The 21791-nt window shown below is 43.5% G+C and overlaps 1 protein-coding gene across 7 annotated transcripts in view; it reads right to left on the bottom strand.

Annotated features, from left to right (window-relative positions):
- The window catches only part of NPTN (neuroplastin), a 74362-nt gene that overhangs the window by 11033 nt on the left and 41538 nt on the right, over positions 1 to 21791 (bottom strand). For 5 of the 7 annotated variants that reach the window (XM_064570174.1, XM_064570175.1, XM_064570176.1 and 2 more), the window contains exons 3-5: positions 18815 to 18909; positions 7080 to 7213; positions 1624 to 1897 (exon numbers count right to left, since the gene is read on the bottom strand). In XM_064570174.1, coding sequence (XP_064426244.1) covers positions 1624 to 1897; positions 7080 to 7213; positions 18815 to 18909 — 503 coding nt within the window. Of the gene's footprint in view, positions 1 to 1236; positions 1330 to 1623; positions 1898 to 7079; positions 7214 to 18814; positions 18910 to 21791 lie in introns of all 7 variants that reach the window. The other 2 variants (XR_010404962.1, XR_010404963.1) reach the window with 1 other exon arrangement.

Below are 21791 nucleotides of genomic sequence, written 5' to 3'. Positions count from 1 at the left end.
GCCTTAGGAATCCTAATCTGTAGCAGGAAAGAGAAAAAACTACAGTAAAAAGCATTATGCATATGTGAAAATCCCAAGAACACAGTTCACTTCATAGAACAGCAGCTGGACCTAGGAGTGGACCTAGGAGAAGGAATGTAAAAATCCTGGGGGCACACTTCTGCTGCAGGGAACTAGCTCATTTATTTCCACAGGCCCAGCGGCTTCCAGCTGACATCCCTTCACTCCTCCATCTAGCTCGCTGCGGAAGGAATGTACACTGGAAGGGAGTCCAGCAGGGCTTCCTACAGGCGTTGTTAGGTTCAACAACAAACCTTTTCGCCAGCCTCACTGTAATACTCTTCTACTTAGGGCAGGCAGAGAGATTTTGGAGGTGCTGAGAAGAAAGGAACAGGGGAAGAGGCTATTGCTCTCAAACGTGGCCTTCCAGAGAGGCCGAAGCCACCGGGCTACCTTCAGGGCTGCACGCCTTCTGAGGGAGTGGCAGCCCCAGGGACACAGACAACTCTGTGGGGCGGGCACAGAACCTTGGTGCACGAGCGAGCACAGGCCCAGGACAGTCGTACCAGAGTTGGCATCCTCACCATCACCCGAGGCCGGCCTCCACTGAACTGAGGCCCATACCCTTCTTGTATAGTCAGTGACAGCAAGTGGTGGTAATCGCGCTGGCCAATGAATTTGATGGTGATGTTACAGGGCCGAAGGGTGGGAGCTAGTCAGGAAGCGGAGAATAACAAGTCTCCAGCAGTAGCAGCCCCCTGACTGTAATCCTGGGGTTAGAAATGGAATATCCATGACAAAAAACAACAACAACAACAACAACAAACCCCCAAAGACTTCCTAGGACTTTCCTCAAAATCTAAAGATCCAAAAATCTAAGATGCTTGTTCTTTCCAACACTTAATGATTCACTATAGTCCTGGTGCCGCTATCTAGTCCCACCTCGGGCCCTAAGCCAGTCTGAGGGTGTCACCTTGGGGCATGGGCTCCAGGTGTACTGCTTAGCTGTCTCGGTCTTAAAACCGGGTGTGGCAGATGCATCAGACTCCACCATTCTTGTGAGATAGACAGAAAAGCCAAACGCTTGGTGCCTGCTTCACGGAGAACCTTGAAAACCTACCAAAGGGACCACCAACCAAGGGAACCAAAGGCTGGCTTGTTCCAACGGCTTTTCTCAAGAACAGTTTGACTGGGCTGGGGCTACACCAGGCAACCATGTGACAACCAATTAGATACCTTAAATCTGCCTGAAAGGCCAGGTGGCCTGCGATCTTGGGGTGGCTTCTAGGCTTGACTTGGATTCTCCTCAAGCTCAATCTGCCTGATGATCTGTATTGAAGGAGGACAGAGCTGAACAAAGAGACTGACAGCTGCCCATTCCCCACACGGGGCCTGAAAGGCAGATGGGACTGGGGCTTGGAGAATACCCAAATGGAGGGACAGAGCTCATTATAGCTCTAGGTGGCTAATCTTAGGAGTAGGGAGTGAGGAACCAGTATGAGAATTCTCCTTCTCTCCTTTAGGGATCGAACCCCAACATTCTTATAGTCCTTTTTGGGTGCTTGGAAACCATCCCAAGGATCCAACCCCAACATTACAGCTATTTTGTAGGGATGCTCTTACCGTCAGGAACTTCATCTGGCCTCTTCCTCTTCTCATACACAACAATGATCACCACAAGGATGATGATTTCAGCCAGAATTCCCAAAAAAGGCCAGAGTGGGGCCAGGTGGCTCCGTACCCTGAGGATGGTGACAACGGAGGCTGAGCCAATGGAGTTGGTAGCATTACATTCATACTCGCCAGGGTCTTCTGTGATCTGGAGATTCATGATGCTCAGCTCAGTGTAATTTTCCTTGTTGATGATGAAGAAGCGGCCAGAGGTATTGACAATGTCCTGCTCAGGGGCAGAAAAAGTAACACACAAAGGTCAGAGTAGGTGAATTTGTGTCTAAGACAAGGTGGCAATGTTCTCCCTTCTTAGCAGGACCACTGGCTGGGATGAGGGAGCAGTGTCTAGGACCATCTTTGTCCAGATAACTTGTGAGCACTTCATTACTGGCTTTCTTTCATTATCCATTAACAACAGATCCCGCAAGCTTCTGGCAGAGCCAGGTTAAAGCCTCCCCGGCCGTTGGTCCTCTGGATTTCTCCAACTTCTACGAAGTGAATAGAAGAAGTCCTACCCTTTGGCCTCAGAAAAGACTGACTCAATCTAGAAAATGCTAATTCAAATACAGGTAAGAAACCATAACACAGGAAGAAGATGGAGAAAGAGGGATGTGACCTCCATGGTCAGGCATATATGCTAAAACTTCAGGCCTGTCTGAGGACTTCAGAGTCAGCACATCTACCTCATACTTGGTGAGTTCTGGAAAGTCTCCTTAAACTTCCTCCAGAAACAATGCTAAGAACTTGCTCCTAGTTAGAGTAGAGAAATTCATAACTTCCCTTTCTTTTAAGAATTAAAGGGTTGGGGCGCCTGGGTGGCTCAGATGGTTAAGTGTCTGCCTTCGGCTCGGGTCATGATCTCCAGGTCCTGGGATCAAGCCCAGGATTGGGCTTCCTGCTCAGCAGGGAGTCTGTTTCTCCCTCTTCCTCTGCCTCTCCCCACTACTCCTGCTCTCTCTCTCTCTCTCACTTTGTATCTCTCTGTCTCAATAAATAATTAAAAAAAAAAAAGAATTAAAGGGTTAAAGGAAAGTTTATTCAGTCAACCAACAACTATTTACTAATGTATACTCTATGTCTCACATCCTACTGAGGGGAAGGTGAGACACAAAGTGAATGAGGAGGTTGGCCTTAAGAGGGAACCAGACCTCCAAAGGGATGGTTACAGGAACGTGGCAAGAAGCCCCAACAGACAGCATGTGCTGAGCACTGTGGGGCAGAGTGAGTGGTCGGTGCCAGAAAGACTCAGGGAAAGCTTCAGAGAAGAGCCAGCTTTTGCACTAGATGGTGGGGAGGAGAGGTGATCAAGCAGGACAGGAGTGCTCCAGGCCCGTGTGGGAAGGCAGAGGTGAGAGTCCACAAGCAGGAGTCTAGGTGGAACTGGGACAGGCTTACAGCACTGGGGTGATGGCAGGGCAAAAATGGACTCATGTGTCAGCTGTTACACAACTAAAGCATAATCAGAAATAGCAGAGAAGAAAGGGGAAGATAACCCCCAGAATGACGTCTAGCTATAGCATACAATGGTGCGTGCAAATGAGTGTAGGTATGACTAAAATGGCAAACACGGCCTTCAAAATAGTTATTCCATGAAGCTTCAACTCGAGGACTTGTAAAGCTGCCAACTTCTCTAACCCCTGCTCTACTGGTTCACTAAGTCCACGTTTTCACTTATGATCAGAAATGATTATTAGTGTCTTCTTTGATCCACAAGCCTACAATGCAGATTTTTTTAATACCATCATACACAAGAAATAAATAAAATCTTAAAAAAAAAAAAGAAACTTTAACCTTTTCAATCAATGCATAAGAAGATATTGAGTGGGATTTGTCCTATTGCTACAGAATTGATGACTAAGGAGAAGCATCAAAAGTACCCCATATTCTTGGATCAAAGTACAGCATAGGGAATAGAGTCAATACCATTGTAATAACATTGTATGGTAACAGATGGTGACTACACTTAATCGTGGTGAGCACTGCATTATGTACACAATTGTCAAATCACTATGCTATACACCTGAAACGAATTAACATATGTCAACTATACCTCAATAAAAATTTTTAAATATATACATAAATTTTTTTTAGAAGGCTAGCTTTTCCTAATTTAACTTGTACTTAGGAAGTGTTCACATACATTCTAACAGTGATTGATATTTAGGTTTCAGTATCAAGATTGTGTTATCTTATTCATTATATGTTCAAGTCTTCCATAGTGTTGTTGATTTTCCATCTCATCTGTCAAAGACTAAAAATAATATATGTAAATCTGCCACCATGTAACTGTGCTTCTGGCTATATTTCCTTATTTTTCCAGTTTTTGCTTCATTCATTTTGAAACTCTACTCTACAAACTGGTTTTCAAAGAAGATCATGACACAGCTTTGTCTTTATTGTGGATTATATATCTTACCATGATAAAAAGGAACTCTTTTGGTTTCATGTTTTTATTTGAACCTCACTTTCTGTAATGTTAATATTTCCACTTGTTCTTTCTATTTATATACTTTCACCATATATACTTTATTCATTTTTGTTTTAACACTTCTGTCCTATTTTGTTATATGGAGATCATCTTTAAGCAACATATCGCTATATTCTTGTTTCTTAAATCTCTGCCTTTAGATACTTAAAACTTTGTATTTAATACTACTGTAATTTTTACATTTATTGTCATAAATAATGACTTACTTAAAAAAAGTACCCCAGAATTCTTAAACAAACAAACAAACAAAAAATTCCATACGAATTGGGGGCAGACAGTCAGTCCTTCCAGGGCTTATTAAAAGGGAGCCCCATTAAGCTATCTTATCCCCAAGTCATCACTACATTACCCCTTGCCAATCTATAAAAGAGAAGACAGGATGAGAAATGATAGGAAAAGAGTTATACTTGGAATTGCAGGCAGCCTTCCACCCTGCAGCTGAGTGGAACAGGCACCAAGAGAATCACTCAGACTGGGGGTGGCAAGAAGAAAATATCTTTTTCCAGTGGATATCCGTTTATGCAGGAGACCGACTGATGTGATGTATGCTTCTCAATCTTGGAAAAAGGCTATCTGGAGATAAGGAGGCAGAGGAGCCTATACTCCCACCATCTGAAGAGCCATGATGTTCAAGTTTCCTCTGCCTAAGAGGATGAGCAGACCCCAGCATCTGTGGCTGGAGCTAAATAGGAAACAGAGAGGTTCAGTAAGAGTAGATCTCTGATATCTGAGAACTGGCCCCGTAAAGGACTCACACAAGTTCTTACAAGATCCAGGATCTGGATATCTGCCACATAGAGGTCCCAGAAGCAGCAAAAACCAAGAGTAGACTATAGGAAAAGTCAGATGAGTGACACTTGTCCCCCTTCCTGCCCCCTAGAGAAGAAAGAAAAACCCAGAAGACAGAGTGAGGACAATCCCCTGCTCCCCTTGCAGGCTAGGGAGAGGGGAAGGGAGGTAAAACTGGGAATTCTGGATTGGACTGGACTCAACTCTTTAACAAAAAAGAGGTCCAAGAAAGCTATGGGATCTATCTAGAAAAAGGATCTGTGCTGAAATTAGTGTCTAGAAAAAAACTGAAAGCATTTTATCTTAGCCCTCAACCAAGTTTAGGTTGTTCAACAAACTGATTTTCAAAGGCATCAACCTAGAAATTGCTTTTCTTTTCCCTATTCCTCTTTCATTAAAAGTTTTCTGCATGGAGCACTGGGTGTTATATGCAAACAATGAATCATAGAACACTACATCAAAAACTAATGATGTAATGTATGGTGATTAACATAACATAATAAAAAAAAAAAGATTAAAAAAAAAGTTTCTGTTTCCCAAATGATTCACAGCTTGGAAGAGGAAATACTACTTGATTTTAAAGGTTTTTCACAATATAACAGATAATTAAAAGAGTTCATGGGCATGAGAAGAATAGGAGATGAAAATATCCACTGATGGGGCGCCTGGGTGGCTCAGTTGGTTAAGCGTCTGCCTTCGCGGCTCAGGTCTTGATCCCAGGGTCCTGGGATAGAGCCCCGAGTCAGGCTCCCTGCTCAGTGGGGAGCCTGTTTCTTCTCGCTCTGCTGCTCCCCTGTTTGTGCTCTCTGGCTCTCTCTGTCAAATAAATAAATAAAATCTTAAAAAAAAAAAAAAAGAAAGAAAGAAAGAATCTACTGAGGAATCAAGGGCTCTCCTACCCAGAGACCAATAGAGAGAAATGGGCATTTGCTTGCCAGCACAATGAAGTATTTTATTGACTTTTCAGGGGCTGCTCTGAAAATACTCAACCTCTCCCTTCCTCATCATGACCCCTTATTAATGGGTTTCTGAAATCTAGTCATTGTTGTTAATGTTAGAGTCCTTGTCACCACTTGACATATTATTATTGAGAGATCATGGAGTGGGAAGAACCACGGACTTGAAATAAAAAAACTGGACTTGACCCATCCTTGGTTTTGTCACATACCTTGGGTTAATATGTAATCTTTCTGAAGAAGCAGATTAGATTATCTCCTTAGTCCTTCTGACTACTGACAATCAGAGAGGATGCCTGAGAAGTACAGTGCTGGGCATGCAAGGCCTGGGGACAGGAGGAATGGATGACACCCTCTCTGACAGAGAGACTGGCCAAACATCATGAATCAGAGAGGAGTGAGAGTCTAAAACTTGGACTCCCTCTACACTATCAAGAATCATCACACTGAATGAAAAAGATGTTTTCTTTGACCTTTTCGGGAGCAGATGCTGTCATATTTCCAATGCCCAAGGCTGCCCTTGTGCCTCACCATGTCGCCTCAATCCCTCATCAGTACTCCCTGTGTTCCTGGAATACACTAGTAATTGCCCTCGTCACCTTGTCTTCCCCCAAAACCAGAAAGGTGTATTAGGACTACTTCAAGAGGAATATTTTCTTTAGGACAAATGGACTAGAATAATAAAAAAAAATTTAAGATTGGGGTTAGCTCAGGTGCCTGGGTGGCTCAGTCATTAAGCGTCTGCCTTCGGCTCAGGTCGTAATCCCAGAGTCCTGGGATCGACCCCCACATCGGGCTCCCTGCCCGGCGGGAAGCCTGCTTCTCTCTCTCCCTCTGCCCCTGCTTGTGCTCTGTCAAATAAGTAAATAAAATCTTAAAAAAAAAAAAAAAAAAAAGATTGGGGTTAGCTCTTTCAGTTTTCCATCTTGAAGGCAAACCAGTCTAACCTCTTTGCAGAGAGCCAGCTTTAACAAATCATGTAGGGAGTCCATGCTGGACAGAGACTGTTGGTGACCTCCAGATTCATTATGTAACCATTTGTGACTAGAAAGGGTGACTGACCCAAGCCATGCCAGTATGGCAGGTTACAACAACTGGTCCAGATGTCTGGACCTCCCAGGAGAAACTCCAGCAACCAGAGACCCAGGTAGGACCCAGGGCTGCCTCCTACTCACCATGGGCATACCATTCTCCTTCTTGCGCCAGATCCACTCTGGGTGTGGGTAGCCAACTGACTTGCAATACATCATGGCATCTTGCCCTTCATTCTTATTCTCACTCCGTTTATGGCCAGTGATGTCAGGAGCAGCTGTGAGAAAGAGTGTTGAACAGTTACCACAGGAGCCTACTCTGAACAGGATACAAAGGCCTCACTTAAGGACTCAAGAGCTCTCCTTCTAATACAGCCAGCCAGTCTCCAGGCCTCTCCTCATAGTCATCTTTGATAACATGCATTTCAGGTCAGAACACAGCAATGGAACAGATCCAATCCCCTACACCTCCCAACCACCGAAGCAGCTCAAGCAGATACCAGGATTACTATATGTGAAGTTCTGCTAACAATGTAGGTGGTTCTCTAACTTCCTAGAAGAGGGGACACAGGCTCAACTGCCCTAAATTAAAACATCCTTTAAAAAAAAAAAAATGCACATAGAAGCTATTATCATCTCCTCTTCCACTTATGGTTTTTTTCTTAAAATGTCTGCACTAATAACAGTTATGGATTATATCAAATGTCATATACTCCTTTAAGGAAATGAGAGATCCCCCTAAGATCAAACACCTAAAATCAAGTCCTATTGCGAAGTATGTAAAAACAATGACTGCCTGGAGAAGCAATCTGATGAATATAAATGGGCAAGGCTCTCCCCGGAAAGAGGGAATCCAGCAAACTGGTCTTCACAAGGGGTAAGAAAGGAATAAACAGGAAATTCAACCAGTGTCCCAAAAGATTTTATTAAGTTTTAAGAATCTGACCTGTACACCTGATTTGCAATAATCTCAATAAACCCAGTCTTGGAGGAATTTCTAGACATGCTAGATGTTGCTGGTCTTCTCTGCTTTAAGGGATCACTTAGGAAGAAATAGCACCTGTGGTTTAAAAATTAGATAAGTTTCAAGGATCCAAGAAGCCAGAGATGGGGCTAATTCTTTGAATTTAGTCTCCTTTGATCTTAACTAAATTTTCCACCATACCTCCTCCTCACCAGTTACAGTAATGTGAAAGCAGTAACATTCAAAGTAGGCCAGATGTCACTTTGTTGGCCAAGACAGGAAAGAGAATCAATAAGCCTGGTCCAAATTCCAGTTTCGCTTGTTCTTTAATTATTCTGTGCTTCAGTTCCACACCCATTATCAAATGAAGGTAATTCTAGCCCCTGCCTACATCCAGTGTCCTTGGATAAGGTAAGATTTAAAACATTAATCTTGAGACTATAAAAACCTGTACCATTATATGTCATGGGCTTGTCCCATGTTCCCCCTCTAAATAGCTTGGTTTTTCTTGGCTTACAAAATAATCCAAAGTGCTGCTACTTCTCAGACTGTGCTTCCCAGCCCACTTCCCGAGACACCTGGACTGAAATGGGATGAACAAGGTCCCAAGCTGTCTCTATAACCACTGCCTGCCCAACTGACGCCTGCTCAGTACTGCTCAGGGTGAGGCATTTTCTAAAGAGGATGTTATAAAAGAAGTATCTCTTTTTTCCCCCAGGCAAACTTCCTCACGGCAGAAGGGAGTGGGCCAGCTGGCTCAGTCTTGTTCCCTCCACACCAGATTTCTCCCAAAGCCACTTGGTCACTGCCCAGACCTAGTGTTCCACCTGCTCACCGTTCCTCAGAGCTTTCTTCAGTCAATAAATAGTAAAGACCATCTGAAGTACTCCAAGGAGCAAGCTCCCTGGCAATTCACTAACTAAAACACCATCAGGGAAGACACAACAAGCAGGGGAGCTACCAGTTTGCTTCTGGTTGTGTTTCATGTGTCTGACAAACATTTGTCAAGCACCTACCATACGCCAAATACATCAGAGTGGTGGGGGGACGGCCTTTCTGTTGAGGTGGATTTTAGCACAGTCACAAAGAAAATAAGGGAGTAGCGCACTCCTGTATCTGTGGGAAGAACACTCCATATAAATGACAAAAAAGCCTTGAGGCAGAGGTGTGTTTGTTATGGACAAGGAACAGCAGGGAGGAGTTTGGCTTAGGCTCAGTAAGCAAGGCAAAGATAGTAGGACATGAAATCAAGAGTGAATGGAGCCCAGATCGAATAGGACTTTGCAGGCCAACGCAATGACTTTGGCATTTACTCTGAGTCAGCTAGGAAGCCACTGGTAAATACCAAGCACGGGTATGGAATGATCTACATGTTTTAACAGGCTCCCTCTGGCTACTATGTAGACAACTGTGTAGAGAGACAACAGTGGAAGCAAGACCATTTAGGAAGCTGTTAAGAATAATCCAGGCAGGGGCGCCTGGGTGGCTCAGTTGGTTAAGCGACTGCCTTCGGCTCAGGTCATGATCCTGGAGTCCCGGGATCGAGTCCTGCATCGGGCTCCCTGCTCAGCAGAGAGTCTGCTTCTCCCTCTGACCCTCCCCCCTCTCATGTGCTCTCTCTCAAATAAATAAATAAAATCTTTAAAAAAAAAAAAAAAAAAAATAATAATCCAGGCAAGGGAGAAGGTGGTTTGAATGAGGGCAGTAGTAGTAAAAGTGAGGAGATTCTGATATATTTTATGGGCTGAGTTCATGTATTTGTTAATTGACTGGATGCGGGATGTGAGAGAAAAAAAGAGTCAGGGATGACTCCAAAGCTTCTGGCTTGAATAATTCTAAGAAGGGAGTTGCCAGTTACTAAGATAAGGAAAACTACAGAAGAATCAGGGTGTGTTTTTTTGTTGTTGTTGGCTTGTTTTTATTTTGTTTTGTTTAGGGATGGAGCAATGGTGGTGGTAAAAACCAGGAGTTCAAAGTTTAGGACATGTTAAGCTTAAGATACTTCTTTAACATCCAAGTGAAGTTGTCAGGTAGACAGCTGAATATCCAGTCTGAAGCTCAGGAGAGTAGTCTAGGATGGAGATGTAAATTTTAGAAATTAGCGTATGTGTGACACATTTTTCCATTTTCATTCTCCTTTGCCCCACAGAGAATACCCACTCTGGCCCAGTTATGTAACTAATTCCAATAGTTCTGTGAATTCAGTACCCTCAGCTTTTACCTTGGGGACTCATCCCAATATTGCACATTAGTACCACCTAGAAGGCTAGAAGTTGAGTTGGCTTATGATGCCACAGCCTCTAAGAAGTTGCTATTCGGAAAGGATGCAGACCAGAAGGCCAAGCAAGACCTGAGGAGAGGGATGGGGATGGTCTTCACTCCTACCATGGTGTTTAGGAGAACACCACTTCCCCTTTTCATTTATCTACTTTGGTTTCTACAGACTTCTATCTACAGATGTGAACGTAGCCTTAAAGGCTCCTATGCACAGAGACTCTCTAGGAACTCAGCTCCCCCATCACACTTGGTTGGCCGTATTTACCTAGTGCAAACCTATAGGAAAGAGTCTTCAATGGTGAGATCTAGTACCGCTTTCTCCTCAGCTTAGCAAACAATACTGAGTGAAGAAGTGTCACTAGTATTGTGGGCAGAGAAAATTAACCCAAGCCACATCACTCTATCCCTAAGGGAGAGATTATAACAACTATTACTTTAGCCTTTGAGTCAATGAAAAGTTTTTTTCACTTCTCTCTATCCTTTATGGTAGCTGCTTAATCAGAAAAGCCTGTTCCTCAGATGGTAGCCACCTTGTAGTGAACATCGCATGATGCATAAACTTGTCAGATGACAAGGCTGTATACCTGAAACTAACGGAACAGTGTGTGTCAACTGAAAAAAAAAAAAAAAGGAAAGGAAAAAAAAGGTTGGGGGGGTGGAGAAAGAAAAGCTGAGGACAATGGACCCACAGCAAGAAAGGTCACCAGACTCAGGGCACACGTAAGCACTGGTAAGAGAGCGGCGGGCGGGGGGGGGGTTGTCAGAGTCCTCTCATAGTGGTTTTTAAATAGTCTCCAAAGTCTTTGATATTCTTCCCTTCAAGAAGTGAAGCATAATTGCTCCCTCCCCTTGAGTGTGGCCTAATGACAGTATTCTAGTGAATGAATGAAATAAAGCAGAAGTAAAGGTATGTGACTTTGGATAGTTCACAAACGACCATGTGGCTTTCTCCTTGCTCTCTCTCGGGTCACACATTCTGGGGAAGGTTACAGCTGTCATGGCAGGAGGACACTGAAACAGTCTATGGAAAAGGTCCACGTAGTGCGGAACTACGGCCTTCTGCCAACAGCAGCCCTGTGAGGGAGCCCTCTAGGAAACAAATCCTTCAGTCCCAGTCAAGCTTTCAGAAGACTGCAGCCTGACAGACCCTGAGCCACCCCAATAACCAGCTCCCTAATTCCTGACCCACAGAACCTATGAGGTAATAAGTGTTTTTTTGTTTTAAGTCACTAAGTTTGGGGGAAATTTAACTACCCAATGAAGACGACATTACCCCATTTACATAGACTGAGAAACTCAATTTTGGAAATTACTTAACATCTAAAATTACACTGCCAGTAAATGGTAAAGCTAGAGACCAAATTCAGGACTGATTCCAGAGGCCATGCTTTTTGTACTTTACCATATAGAAGGAAAAATAAACTGAACTAGAACTGAGTCCATAAAAAATAAAAATATACAATATGCATCACAACTGCATAGAAAACTGCCCAAATGTTATCTTTGCTTGTAGAGGTACTAGAACTGACCACCTCCAGACCTGAGGTGGACTGATTTAGCTGTCGGGAGTTTACCCCATATCCTATAACACAAATAAAAAGAGCTTTGGACTTTAAGTCAGAGAAATTCAGGCTCCATTGAGACTATGACTCACCAACTGAGTAACCTAAGGCGGGTCATTTAAAATCCTTTGAGGGGCGCCTGGGTGGCTCAGTTAGTTAAGTGACTGCCTTCGGCTCAGGTCATGATCCTGGAGTCCCGGGATCGAGTCCCGCATCGGACTCCCTGCTCAGCAGGGAGTCTGCTTCTCCCTCTGATGTCCCCCCTCTCATGCTCTCTCTCTCTGTCTCATTCTCTCTCTCAAATAAATAAATAAAATCTTTAAAAAAAATAAAATAAAAATAAAATAAAATAAAATCCTTTGAGTTTCCGTACTCACTTTTGTAAAATGAAAGTTAATACTCACATAATTCTGGAGGTCTTGTGAGGATTAATTTACATCTCTGTACCAATCTAGCACATGACTGGAGCTCAGGGTCAAAAATAAACATTTAAATTGAGCTATTAGCCAGGGAAAGGAAAGGCTAGGCTTAGACTCTGGCATTATGAGTTCTAAGAAATCAAAGAGATGCTGATTAACGTGTTCCCTCTCTGTTTGCTGATATAAACAGGACTTTTGTTTGTAACTCTAGTAAGGTTTAATCAGGTCAGATACAAATTTTGATTAACAGCCTATTTATATTGATTAAGGTGCCCCACCTTCTATGGGCTTGCCATTTAATAAGGAACTGCTTAACCAGGGTCAGTCGGTCTGAAGGTAGGTCTGAGCCATCTGACAGAGCCAAACACTCCTTACTTTCCCTCACCCTCTCAGGGAGGCAGAGGGTAACCGAGAGACCTTTCAAAGAGATCACAGATCCACTTGGGAATTAGCTTGCTCTCTGGCCTTGTCAGCCACATACTCTAATATTAGATATCAGTTAACGGATATCCTTCCAGTATCCTAATGAATGGCAACACAGGGGTTCCAAAAGAGTCTTAGTTACCCGACAACACCAGACCCAATTTCGTTATCTGGGCCCGTGGCTGAGGACTAACGCATGTTCCTCAGTACCTTCTGTTGCCTGCCCAGCCTACGCTTAAAGCAAAGCATCCAGCTTCTCTGTCACACTGGTGGCTGTAGAAAGTGTCCACTTAGGCAGTGGAGGTATGAGTTCAGCTGAAGCTGACATTAAATAAAGTTAAACACAACAGAGCTAAGAACGGGGTAATGGTATGGGGTTTCTTACATGGACTGCTTATTTGGTGCTCACTTTTCAAAGCAAATTCATAACCTCCCAACTCATTTTTCATCTTTGCTGTAGGTAAACTTAGAGGCTTGGCTGAAGGCAGAGAGAGAGAGTGAGTTAAGATTTACTATTAAGCCAAGGGCTAAGCCCAAGAAGCAATATGAGATTGGTCACAATGGAAGCAAAAAGGATGCTGGCTTGTGGCTCAATAAGCCTCTCCACACATAGTATATTCATCATTCATCTGAAGACTAGGCGAGTCTGGGACTTCTGCTGCCTTCTGCAGATGAGGCTTTTCCCTTTCCTGTGGGTGAGAGCACTGAGTGGGTGGCAATTGAAGTTTCCTCTAAGACAGTGATTCTAACCTTGGCTATACACTATCATCACTGGAGTGCTCTTCATAAGCCTGAGGTCCAGGCCACATTGCCCACACATTAAATCAAGTTTGAGAACCACTGCTCTCATACCTTTCCTGGCACCAGTGTTTGAGATCAGGGGAGTAGAAGGAGGACTGTCCCTTAGGACAGAGAGACGAGTAAGTGGAGGTATGTGGGGCACTGAGGGGACACCTCCAAAGTTGAGAAGCTGACACAGCCACTACCATGAAGAAAAGAAGCTTAGAGATCATGTCCTTCAATAACCCAACTTCACCTTTGGGTTCTCCCTCTTCCATATAAGGGAACTACGGACTGTTGGAACCTTACAGGAACTCTAAGACCATCTATCTCATCCCGCTTCATCACACACCTGTGGATAAGTCACTAAGTTTGGGGGAAATTTAACTACCCAATGAAGACGACATTACCCCATTTACATAGATTGGAAAACTCAATTTTGGAAATTACTTAACATCTAAAATTACACTGCCAGTAAATGGTAAAGCTAGAGACCAAATTCAGGACTGATTCCAGAGGCCATGCTTTTTGTACTTTACCATATAGAAGGAAAAATAAACCGAACTAGAACTGAGTCCATAAAAAATAAAAATATACAATATGCATCACAACTGCATAGAAAACTGTGGAAGCTCAGGCCTGAGGAAAGACAGCGAAAGAGCGAATGGTTAGGGCCATTGCAAGTTTAATGGCAGGGCAGGGTTAGAACCCATTTCTTCTAACTCTCAGTCCAAGACCTTCCAGCTGTTATATGCTGAACACAGCAACATGGCTTTGTGCTTAAGAGCAGAGGCTCTGAGGGCGCCTGGGTGGCTCAGTTGGTTAAGCGACTGCCTTTGGCTCAGGTCATGATCCCGGAGTCCCGGGATCAAGTCCCACATCGGGCTCCCTGCTCGGCGGGGAGTCTGCTTCTCCCTCTCTCTCTCACTCTCTCTCTCTAATAAATAAATTTAAAAAAAAAAATCTTTAAAGAAAAGAGCAGAGGCTCTGGCACAAGAGTGCCTGGGTGAGAACACTTGTTCCACGGGTTACCTGTCACACTGGGCCAGTCATCTAATTCCCTGGAGCCTCCATGTTCTCCCCAGAAAGTGGAAAAAATAATGGCATCTCCATCCAAGAGTTGTGAAGACTACAGGGAAGGACAGGAATAGTAATGCACCTAGCACAGAGCCTGGCATACAGTTCATGTGCAATGTTAGCCATTCTTATTAAGGAAGGTCAGGGTAGCACCCTGAAGAGAGGAAAAGAAAGAATAGGTATGGTTATTTGGGCTGAGGTTGATGCTCAAAATGTTCTAGCAGCTTCAAGGTATTATTATTTTGCTTTCAAAGACTTCTCAAGTATGGGCAATTCTGAGTCAGAACCAGCTTTGACATGAGCTCTGACCTAAAGGATGTCAGAACCTCTACGCATCCTTGCCTATCAAACTAGCTACCTATCAAATAAATAAATAACCATGAAACTGCTCTGCATGCTGAGAAGTGCCATACAAATGAAGAGATGTGTATTATTACTCTTAATGATACTGTCATCACCGTACAGTCCACCTTGGCCAGTGTGAACTTTAACATGTCACTTGTAAGGGCCATATTACAGAGCAGGAAACAAGGACGCAGGATAAGGTCACTTACAGAAATCCTAATATTTAGTCATAATATTAAAATACAAAGAAAGCTGAGAAGTATGGAGGGAAAAACAAGATCAGTCTCAGCTCTGGTAGCCCCCAAAAGACTGAAACTCACTTGAAATGCCCAGTGACCAGGGATAGATAATGGTAAGCCTAATAACATGAGTAAGACCCTCAACTCAGACCTTCCTGGGTCAGGATGTACCTTTCACAAGAGGCAGTGGCATGTTTGTTGCAGAGGATTTGGTGACCACCAAAATCCTTTTCTAAAAACATTAAAATTCAATTCCTTATTTCTTGGATTAATCAAAATAACTGAGTGATGAGGATAAGGGTTTGGGAGTCAGGAGAGGGATTTTCTCTTTTTTGTAAATTACAGACATTTTTAAGGTGCTTTGTTATGAGCACATTTTTTTAATTTTATTTTTTTTAATGATTTTTTTTTTTTAATTTGAGAGAGAGAGAATGAGAGAGAGAGCAGGAGAGGGAGGAGGGTCAGAGGGAGAAGCAGACTCCCTGCTGAGCAGGGAGCCCGATGCGGGACTCGATCCCAGGACTCCAGGATCATGACCTGAGCCGAAGGCAGTCGCTTAACCAACTGAGCCACCCAGGCGCCCTTTTTTTAATTTTAGAAAAGGAAGAAAGGGGAAGAGGAAAGGAGTAAGAGTTAGAAAGGTTAAAGAATTACAGGAACAGAAAATCCAGTATCTATCTATTCATGAATGCTCTACAGCAAGCTGTGGAGTTTCTGGACGACCTACCCCTGAAGAGTCAAAAAACTGGGGAAAGAGATGCCTCCCCAGAGCTATCTAAGTGGATCCCCAGACAGGCTGGGCTATGGGCAGAGGTCCCACTAAGGTCTAGTCATTGCTGTTTCCTCTCCCCTGGTCAGCCCTGCTCCACCTTTCACCCCCAGCATCTGCTCAGGTCACCTAAGTCCATCTCGGCCGGACACCTAAGAAATGTAATCCTACACAGTAATCGTATCTTCCTGTTTACATTGTGTCACATTCCTGGCCTTTAAAAAAAGTAAAAGAAAAAACCCCCTACTTCAGATGCAAGGCCTTCCCTACTACATGTAGACATTGCCATCCTCAAAATTCCTTTCTTGACAGGGATCTACAGGCTAGGGTGGAAAAACACTGCCGCCTCAGGTCTGTTCCTAGACACGTGCCCCTTCCTCTGACTCCTCCAGCCTTTCTTCCTCTTGCACACCTTAAGCAGAGCAAGATGTGATGATTGGCTCTACAGTGCCCAGGTCTGGTCTAGTCTAAGCCCCTCACTCCCCACAGTGCTCAGTCCAAACAACACCCCAGGGAGGAGGCGCTGAACTGCAGTAAAAGCCAAATGGGAAAGAAAAGGACTGTGGACTGCAGAATAAGTGCTAAAGAAATCTATCTGTACGGTATAAACGATACTGCCCTGAAATGCCTATTTAGTTAAACCATAAAGGAAGATTCGCAGAGACTCCTTTCAGCAGAGGTCACTTATGTTTCTTGAATCTCTCTCAAGTACAGCTACCTCTGTACCTGTATTACTCAGCAAATCTGTCAAATCTTTCCATCTATAAAGAGACAACAGTCTTTTACCTCACCATAGAGGCACTGAGGAAATATGAAAATGCTCTGGGAATCACTCTCTCTCTCCCGCTCTCTCTTTCTCTCTCGCTCTCTCTCAATGCAAGGCAGTTCACAAGCCCAGCCACCTAGCTTAGAATATGATCCTGGGCTTATGGCAAATCTTTTTAAAGTTAAACAGAAAAATGTTCAAGTCTTGACCAGACTAAACTAATTATCACCTAAAAGACACTAAATGTTCAGCTGTTTTCTATCCAGGTGTTAGGGTAAAGAGACTGGAATTCCTTGTGAATTTTCTTGAGAGACTAACCTAACTGTCCAAGCTAATCACAGAATAGGCTTTAGGATTCTATGAGAGAGAATTCTCTTAAGGTGAACTCCTTTAAAAGCAGGATATCACCAGCTGCCCAATCTTCCTCACAGAGCTGCTGGGCAGGAAAATGCAGCGGTGCACAGCACTCACAGTCACCACAGTAAGCTATCACGAAAGTTTTCACTTCCTCTGAAAATGCTCCCACCTGCAGCCTCCTATTCTCTGCCCCCTCCAGACCACTACCTCCTGTCTGCTAAAGGGAATGTGAGGAAAAGACGCCTCAGGGGTCACTAAAGCCCACCTCTTGAGCATCCAACCCAACGGGAAAAAGCCTCTGTCTCCACTCCTGACAGGGCTGCTAGAAATCATGAGAGCCAAATCAGCAGGATCACAGTGAAGCCAGGACTTCCAGCTGCACAGAATTACCCTTCAGGCTCGGGAGGACAGCTACCTACACACGCCACTCTCCCTCCCTCCCCCATCCTGTTACCTCCGCACTTGGGACTTGGTGCCAAAGGCTCAGCCTGGAATGCTGCAGGGCCTCCAGTATCTGATGGGCGAGTAAAACATCTCCCCACATAGCCCGGCTCACCCAGGCAAGGAAAGGCACTTGGCTGGCTTAGAGAAAAGGACTTCTCATACCTTCATCCTCATGTTGAACAAATGTGTCATCCTTCAAAAACAGATAAACCCAGACCTCTCCAAGAAAAGCCCTGAAGGAATCAAATCCCAGGTTCTCTAGCCTGTGTGGACTGTAACCATGCTACTGTGACTCAACCCCTTCAGGCATTTAGAATTCAATCTGGCAGCTGGAGGAGACACTGGCTGTCCTTACATCCACTTCCAAGTCAGGGCTGTGTCAGCAAGACACTACTTTCATTTAATAACAACATATAATTGAAACTTAGAATCTGTCTAAGCCTTTCTTTAATCTGAACTTCTAGTCTTCTAATTATTTTAAGAAAGATCTGAATATTTGCTATTACAGGATCTTCCCACTTCCTAAATTTATCCTTTCAGCTGCTAAGGATCACCTATGGATTTAAAGAACAAGTCTGTATCCTTCCTAAGCAAAATGAAGACTGAAAAAAAAAGAAAGAAAGGAAAACAAAACAAAACAAAACCCTCATCTCTTCAGTCTAACCCAAACAGTAGCCCCACCTTCCCCTGGACATTTCATAAAATGGAAAAACACGGGATGAGCGTCAAGACCTATATTCTAATGCTAGCTGCCACAAACCACTCTGTGACCCAGAGCTCGTGGCTGCACTTTTCTGGGTCTCAGCTGCTTCTTTGAAATAATACAGGAAAGCTGGATTCACGATGTTAGGTAGCTCCGACTCTTAGAGATCACTTGTCCATTCTCTTAGAGTTCCCTTCCTTTCCAGGAACTTTCAGCTACATGTTTAAGATGCCCATGCACCCAGTTCCTATTAAAATTCCAATGAGCTATCCACAAACAGTTTATGTTCACCCTGCACATCGTATTTTTCCAAATCCTGCTGGCCCGTTGGAGAGACCTATTTAATAACATTTGTAAGGCACGATTTGTTCTAAGAGATTTACATAGGTTGAACCATATGAAGCTGCCAACATTCATACATTTTTACCACACAGAAATAGCAATTTCCTATGGTTTGAACTACCACATTAACTTATTTATTCCTCCTTATAATCCCCATGAGGTAGGTTTTATAAATGAGGAAACAGGAGCACAAAGAAGTTAATAACTTGCCATAGTCACATACATAGCTAAGAGATGATAGGGTTTGGATTTAAACCTGGGCAGCTGAGCTCCTGAGCCTGTGGTCCTACCATAATGTTATATGGCCTCCCGTAATGGGAATAAGAACAGCTTGAAAACTGGGAGTCCAGACCAAGGTAGTGTCTCAGAAGGAGAGTGAGAGGCTCACACTGCAGCCTCTGTTGGGTTGTACCTTTCACTTCAATGGTGGCATTTGCTTTAGGAGCACTGACAAAGTGATATACACAGTGGTATTCGCCTGAATCCTCAGCTCTCGGCTTATTGATCCTGCAGGGATGAGAAAAAAAAAAAAAAATCAAGTGAGGAAGCTGGGAACAAACATACGACAAAATATACAACAAAAGAATCAAAAGGGCAACCAGGGACTCTGCTCTCCAAACTGTGTCCCTGAATGCAACTCACCTCCTCCTAACTAAAAGCAAAAACCTCCCTCCATGTATTACAAAACATTAATGCTTCACTCCTTACTGGATGTCTGGAATACAAAGATGGAATGATACATGGTCTCTCACCTTAAACAAGTAATCAAAACAGAGGGCTGTACAAAACAGACTCTATTTAGATATAGAGGATGGAGCCATCAATAAAAACTTCTTGCTCACCTGGTGGTTCTAGTCAAATAAGAGCGAGCAGGAAAAAAAGCAAATCTTCTGTGCTTCCCTAAAGACCCTGTTTTGGTCTTATTCTCCCCACACTGTATTTCAGTAGCATGCCTTTCAGTAAGTCTACTCACTAACAGGACCAAAGAGATAGTGGAGAGAGAAAAAAATCTCTGACATCAGAGCACCAGCCACAAAGATGCAACTAAACTTTTAAGACTTTTAAGTACAGGGATGCTTGGGTGGCTCAGTCGGTTAAGTGTCTGCCTTTGGCTCAGTTCATGATCCCAGGGTCCTGAGATCCAGTCTGGCATCAGGCTCCTTCCTCAGCAGGGAGCCTGCTTCTCACTCTGCCTGCCGCTCCCCCCGCTTGTGCGCGTGCTCTCTAACAAATAAATAAAATCTTAAAAAAAACTTTTAAATACAGCTAGAACTCTAAGGCCCTGCATGATCTGCTTCCTACCCTCATCTCAGCCACTTTCTAGCCCTGCTGGGCTCTTCTCAGTTTTTCCATGTGCCCCACTTGTTCCTTCCTCAAAACCTTGACATGAGATATTCCTTTACAGAGAATGTTCTTCCCATTATCCTTACCCTAACCTAACTCTTTCTGCATCACTATTGGCTCACATCACTTCTTTCTACCCTCAATCTAAGTGACAGCCCCCGCCCCCCGACATTCTTGCTTATTCTACACTGTAATTCTTCACAAGCATTCATCGCAACGTGTAATTACATACTTATGTGATTGCTTGATGAATGTCCAGTTTCCCAAAAGACCAAGTTCTATGTGGACAGGCACTGTTTATTTGGTGCATAATTCTATACCCAGCACGTGGCCTGGCCTGGAATATAGCAGGGGTAATGAATAAACGAGTAAATGACTGAATGAATGTAAACAGAGTGAACAGCTGTGCAGAGATCCTGATCAAGTAAAGCAGAGTGACAAGAAGGACTGTAGGAAATGTGCATGGCTAGAACTGCACTCCTCTGAATTCCACAGGGTGATCCTAAACAAGCTTTCTTGCCCCTGACAACCAGTTTCACACCAGCTCAGTACACTATGGCCTAGACACACACCCCAAAACACATGCAGACAGGCTGGTGTGTAATTACCAAAAAGAGAGAAATCCACATCAGAGGAAAACCATTATATAGCTTCTCCTCTTTTGGCTCAGCGGTTAAAACATACTTGTGATGGTCACATCTCCATTGCACTAGTTAATGTCTGAGAAAAACCCCTAACCTTGACTGGCCCAATATATTTATCCATCTTACTGTTCATCCCAAGAAAGAAACACAGGTTATCAGGCTATGGATGAGGAAAGAGACAGCCCATCCCTAGGACAGTCTCAGCATACCCACGGCAGAATATTCTAAAAGGAGCAGCCAAAAATCTTCTAAATTTGATACAAGTAGCTCTTAAATCAATACACTCCCAACAGGGAAAACAGACACAAGTCAGCTGCTCTTAGCAAATGTTCCAGAGTTCGGAGGAGGGGCAGCAGCTGTATCTTTAGGGCTCAGACTAACTCCTTTTAAGTTCCTTAAAAAGATTTGAAAAGAGGACTCCCAAGCTTGAGCCCATGCCTATGGGCTCAAAATCTCCCCCATAACATTCCCTTCAACTACTGGGAAGCAACTGAAGCAAATGGAAAATATCCCCTATAGCCGAGCAGGTGCAGGATCTGAGACTGGCTCCATAGCTGACTTAATAGGTAGCCCAAGGGACTCATCAGCTGTTCTTTCACAAAATGTGGGAGAAGAGAGATTCCCTGAAAAACTCTGACAATGCAGAACACCCCTAGAGAGCTGCTAATAAGCTGACCAAAAAAAAAAAAAAAAAAAAAGAAGAAGAAGGAAGAAGAGGAGGAAGAGGCAGTATTTTATAAAGTCAAGCTCAAAGTTAGTAAGGTACAGTTCAAAGCCCTATAGGTGACATAGTACAAGTCCTAGGAGAAACACAATTGAATGTCTGGTACCTTGAAAGAGTTATTATAAAAATATAAACTCGTAAAACTAACAAACAGACCCAAGAATATATGCCTTTCATTCCACCCAATAGTTCTATGTGATTAACCTTTTCCAAACTATGAGAATATAGCTGAGGTTATGTTTCCAATTTAACATCAGAAGAAACTACAGTGGAGATAGATTAACTTGCCACTAAAAGACCTAGATTCTAGAAAGTCAAAAGACCTGGGACCTAGCCTTACTTCTGAAATTTACTAGATACAATATTTGGCCTTGAAAACAGCGAAGAATTATTACTCTTTGAGTTTCAGACTCTTTGCTTGAAAAAGGGAGGATCCTTAATGAGGATCCTTAATGAGGGGTATGAAAAGATCTCAATCTTGCAAACTACGGCAGAATGTCCTTGCTACTACTGGCACACAGGTTTTCCTGGTCTCACTCCAGTGCATTACTTCTTTGCACTGCAAAGCTGACAAACAGGATTGGCCGATCCTTTTCCAAATTAGTTTTCAACCACAAACAAACAATTCTGAAAGGTGAGGTGCCATGTGTTCTAGATATTCCAAAAAAGCACCAAAT

The sequence above is a fragment of the Mirounga angustirostris genome, unplaced genomic scaffold (assembly GCF_029215605.1).
Source record: "Mirounga angustirostris isolate CCGP_5_RB_7025 unplaced genomic scaffold, mMirAng1.0.hap1 SCAF_9, whole genome shotgun sequence".
Lineage (NCBI taxonomy): Eukaryota > Metazoa > Chordata > Mammalia > Carnivora > Phocidae > Mirounga > Mirounga angustirostris.
The sequence above is the reverse complement of the archived record's forward strand: the minus strand, read 5'-3'. Positions and strand labels throughout refer to the sequence as shown.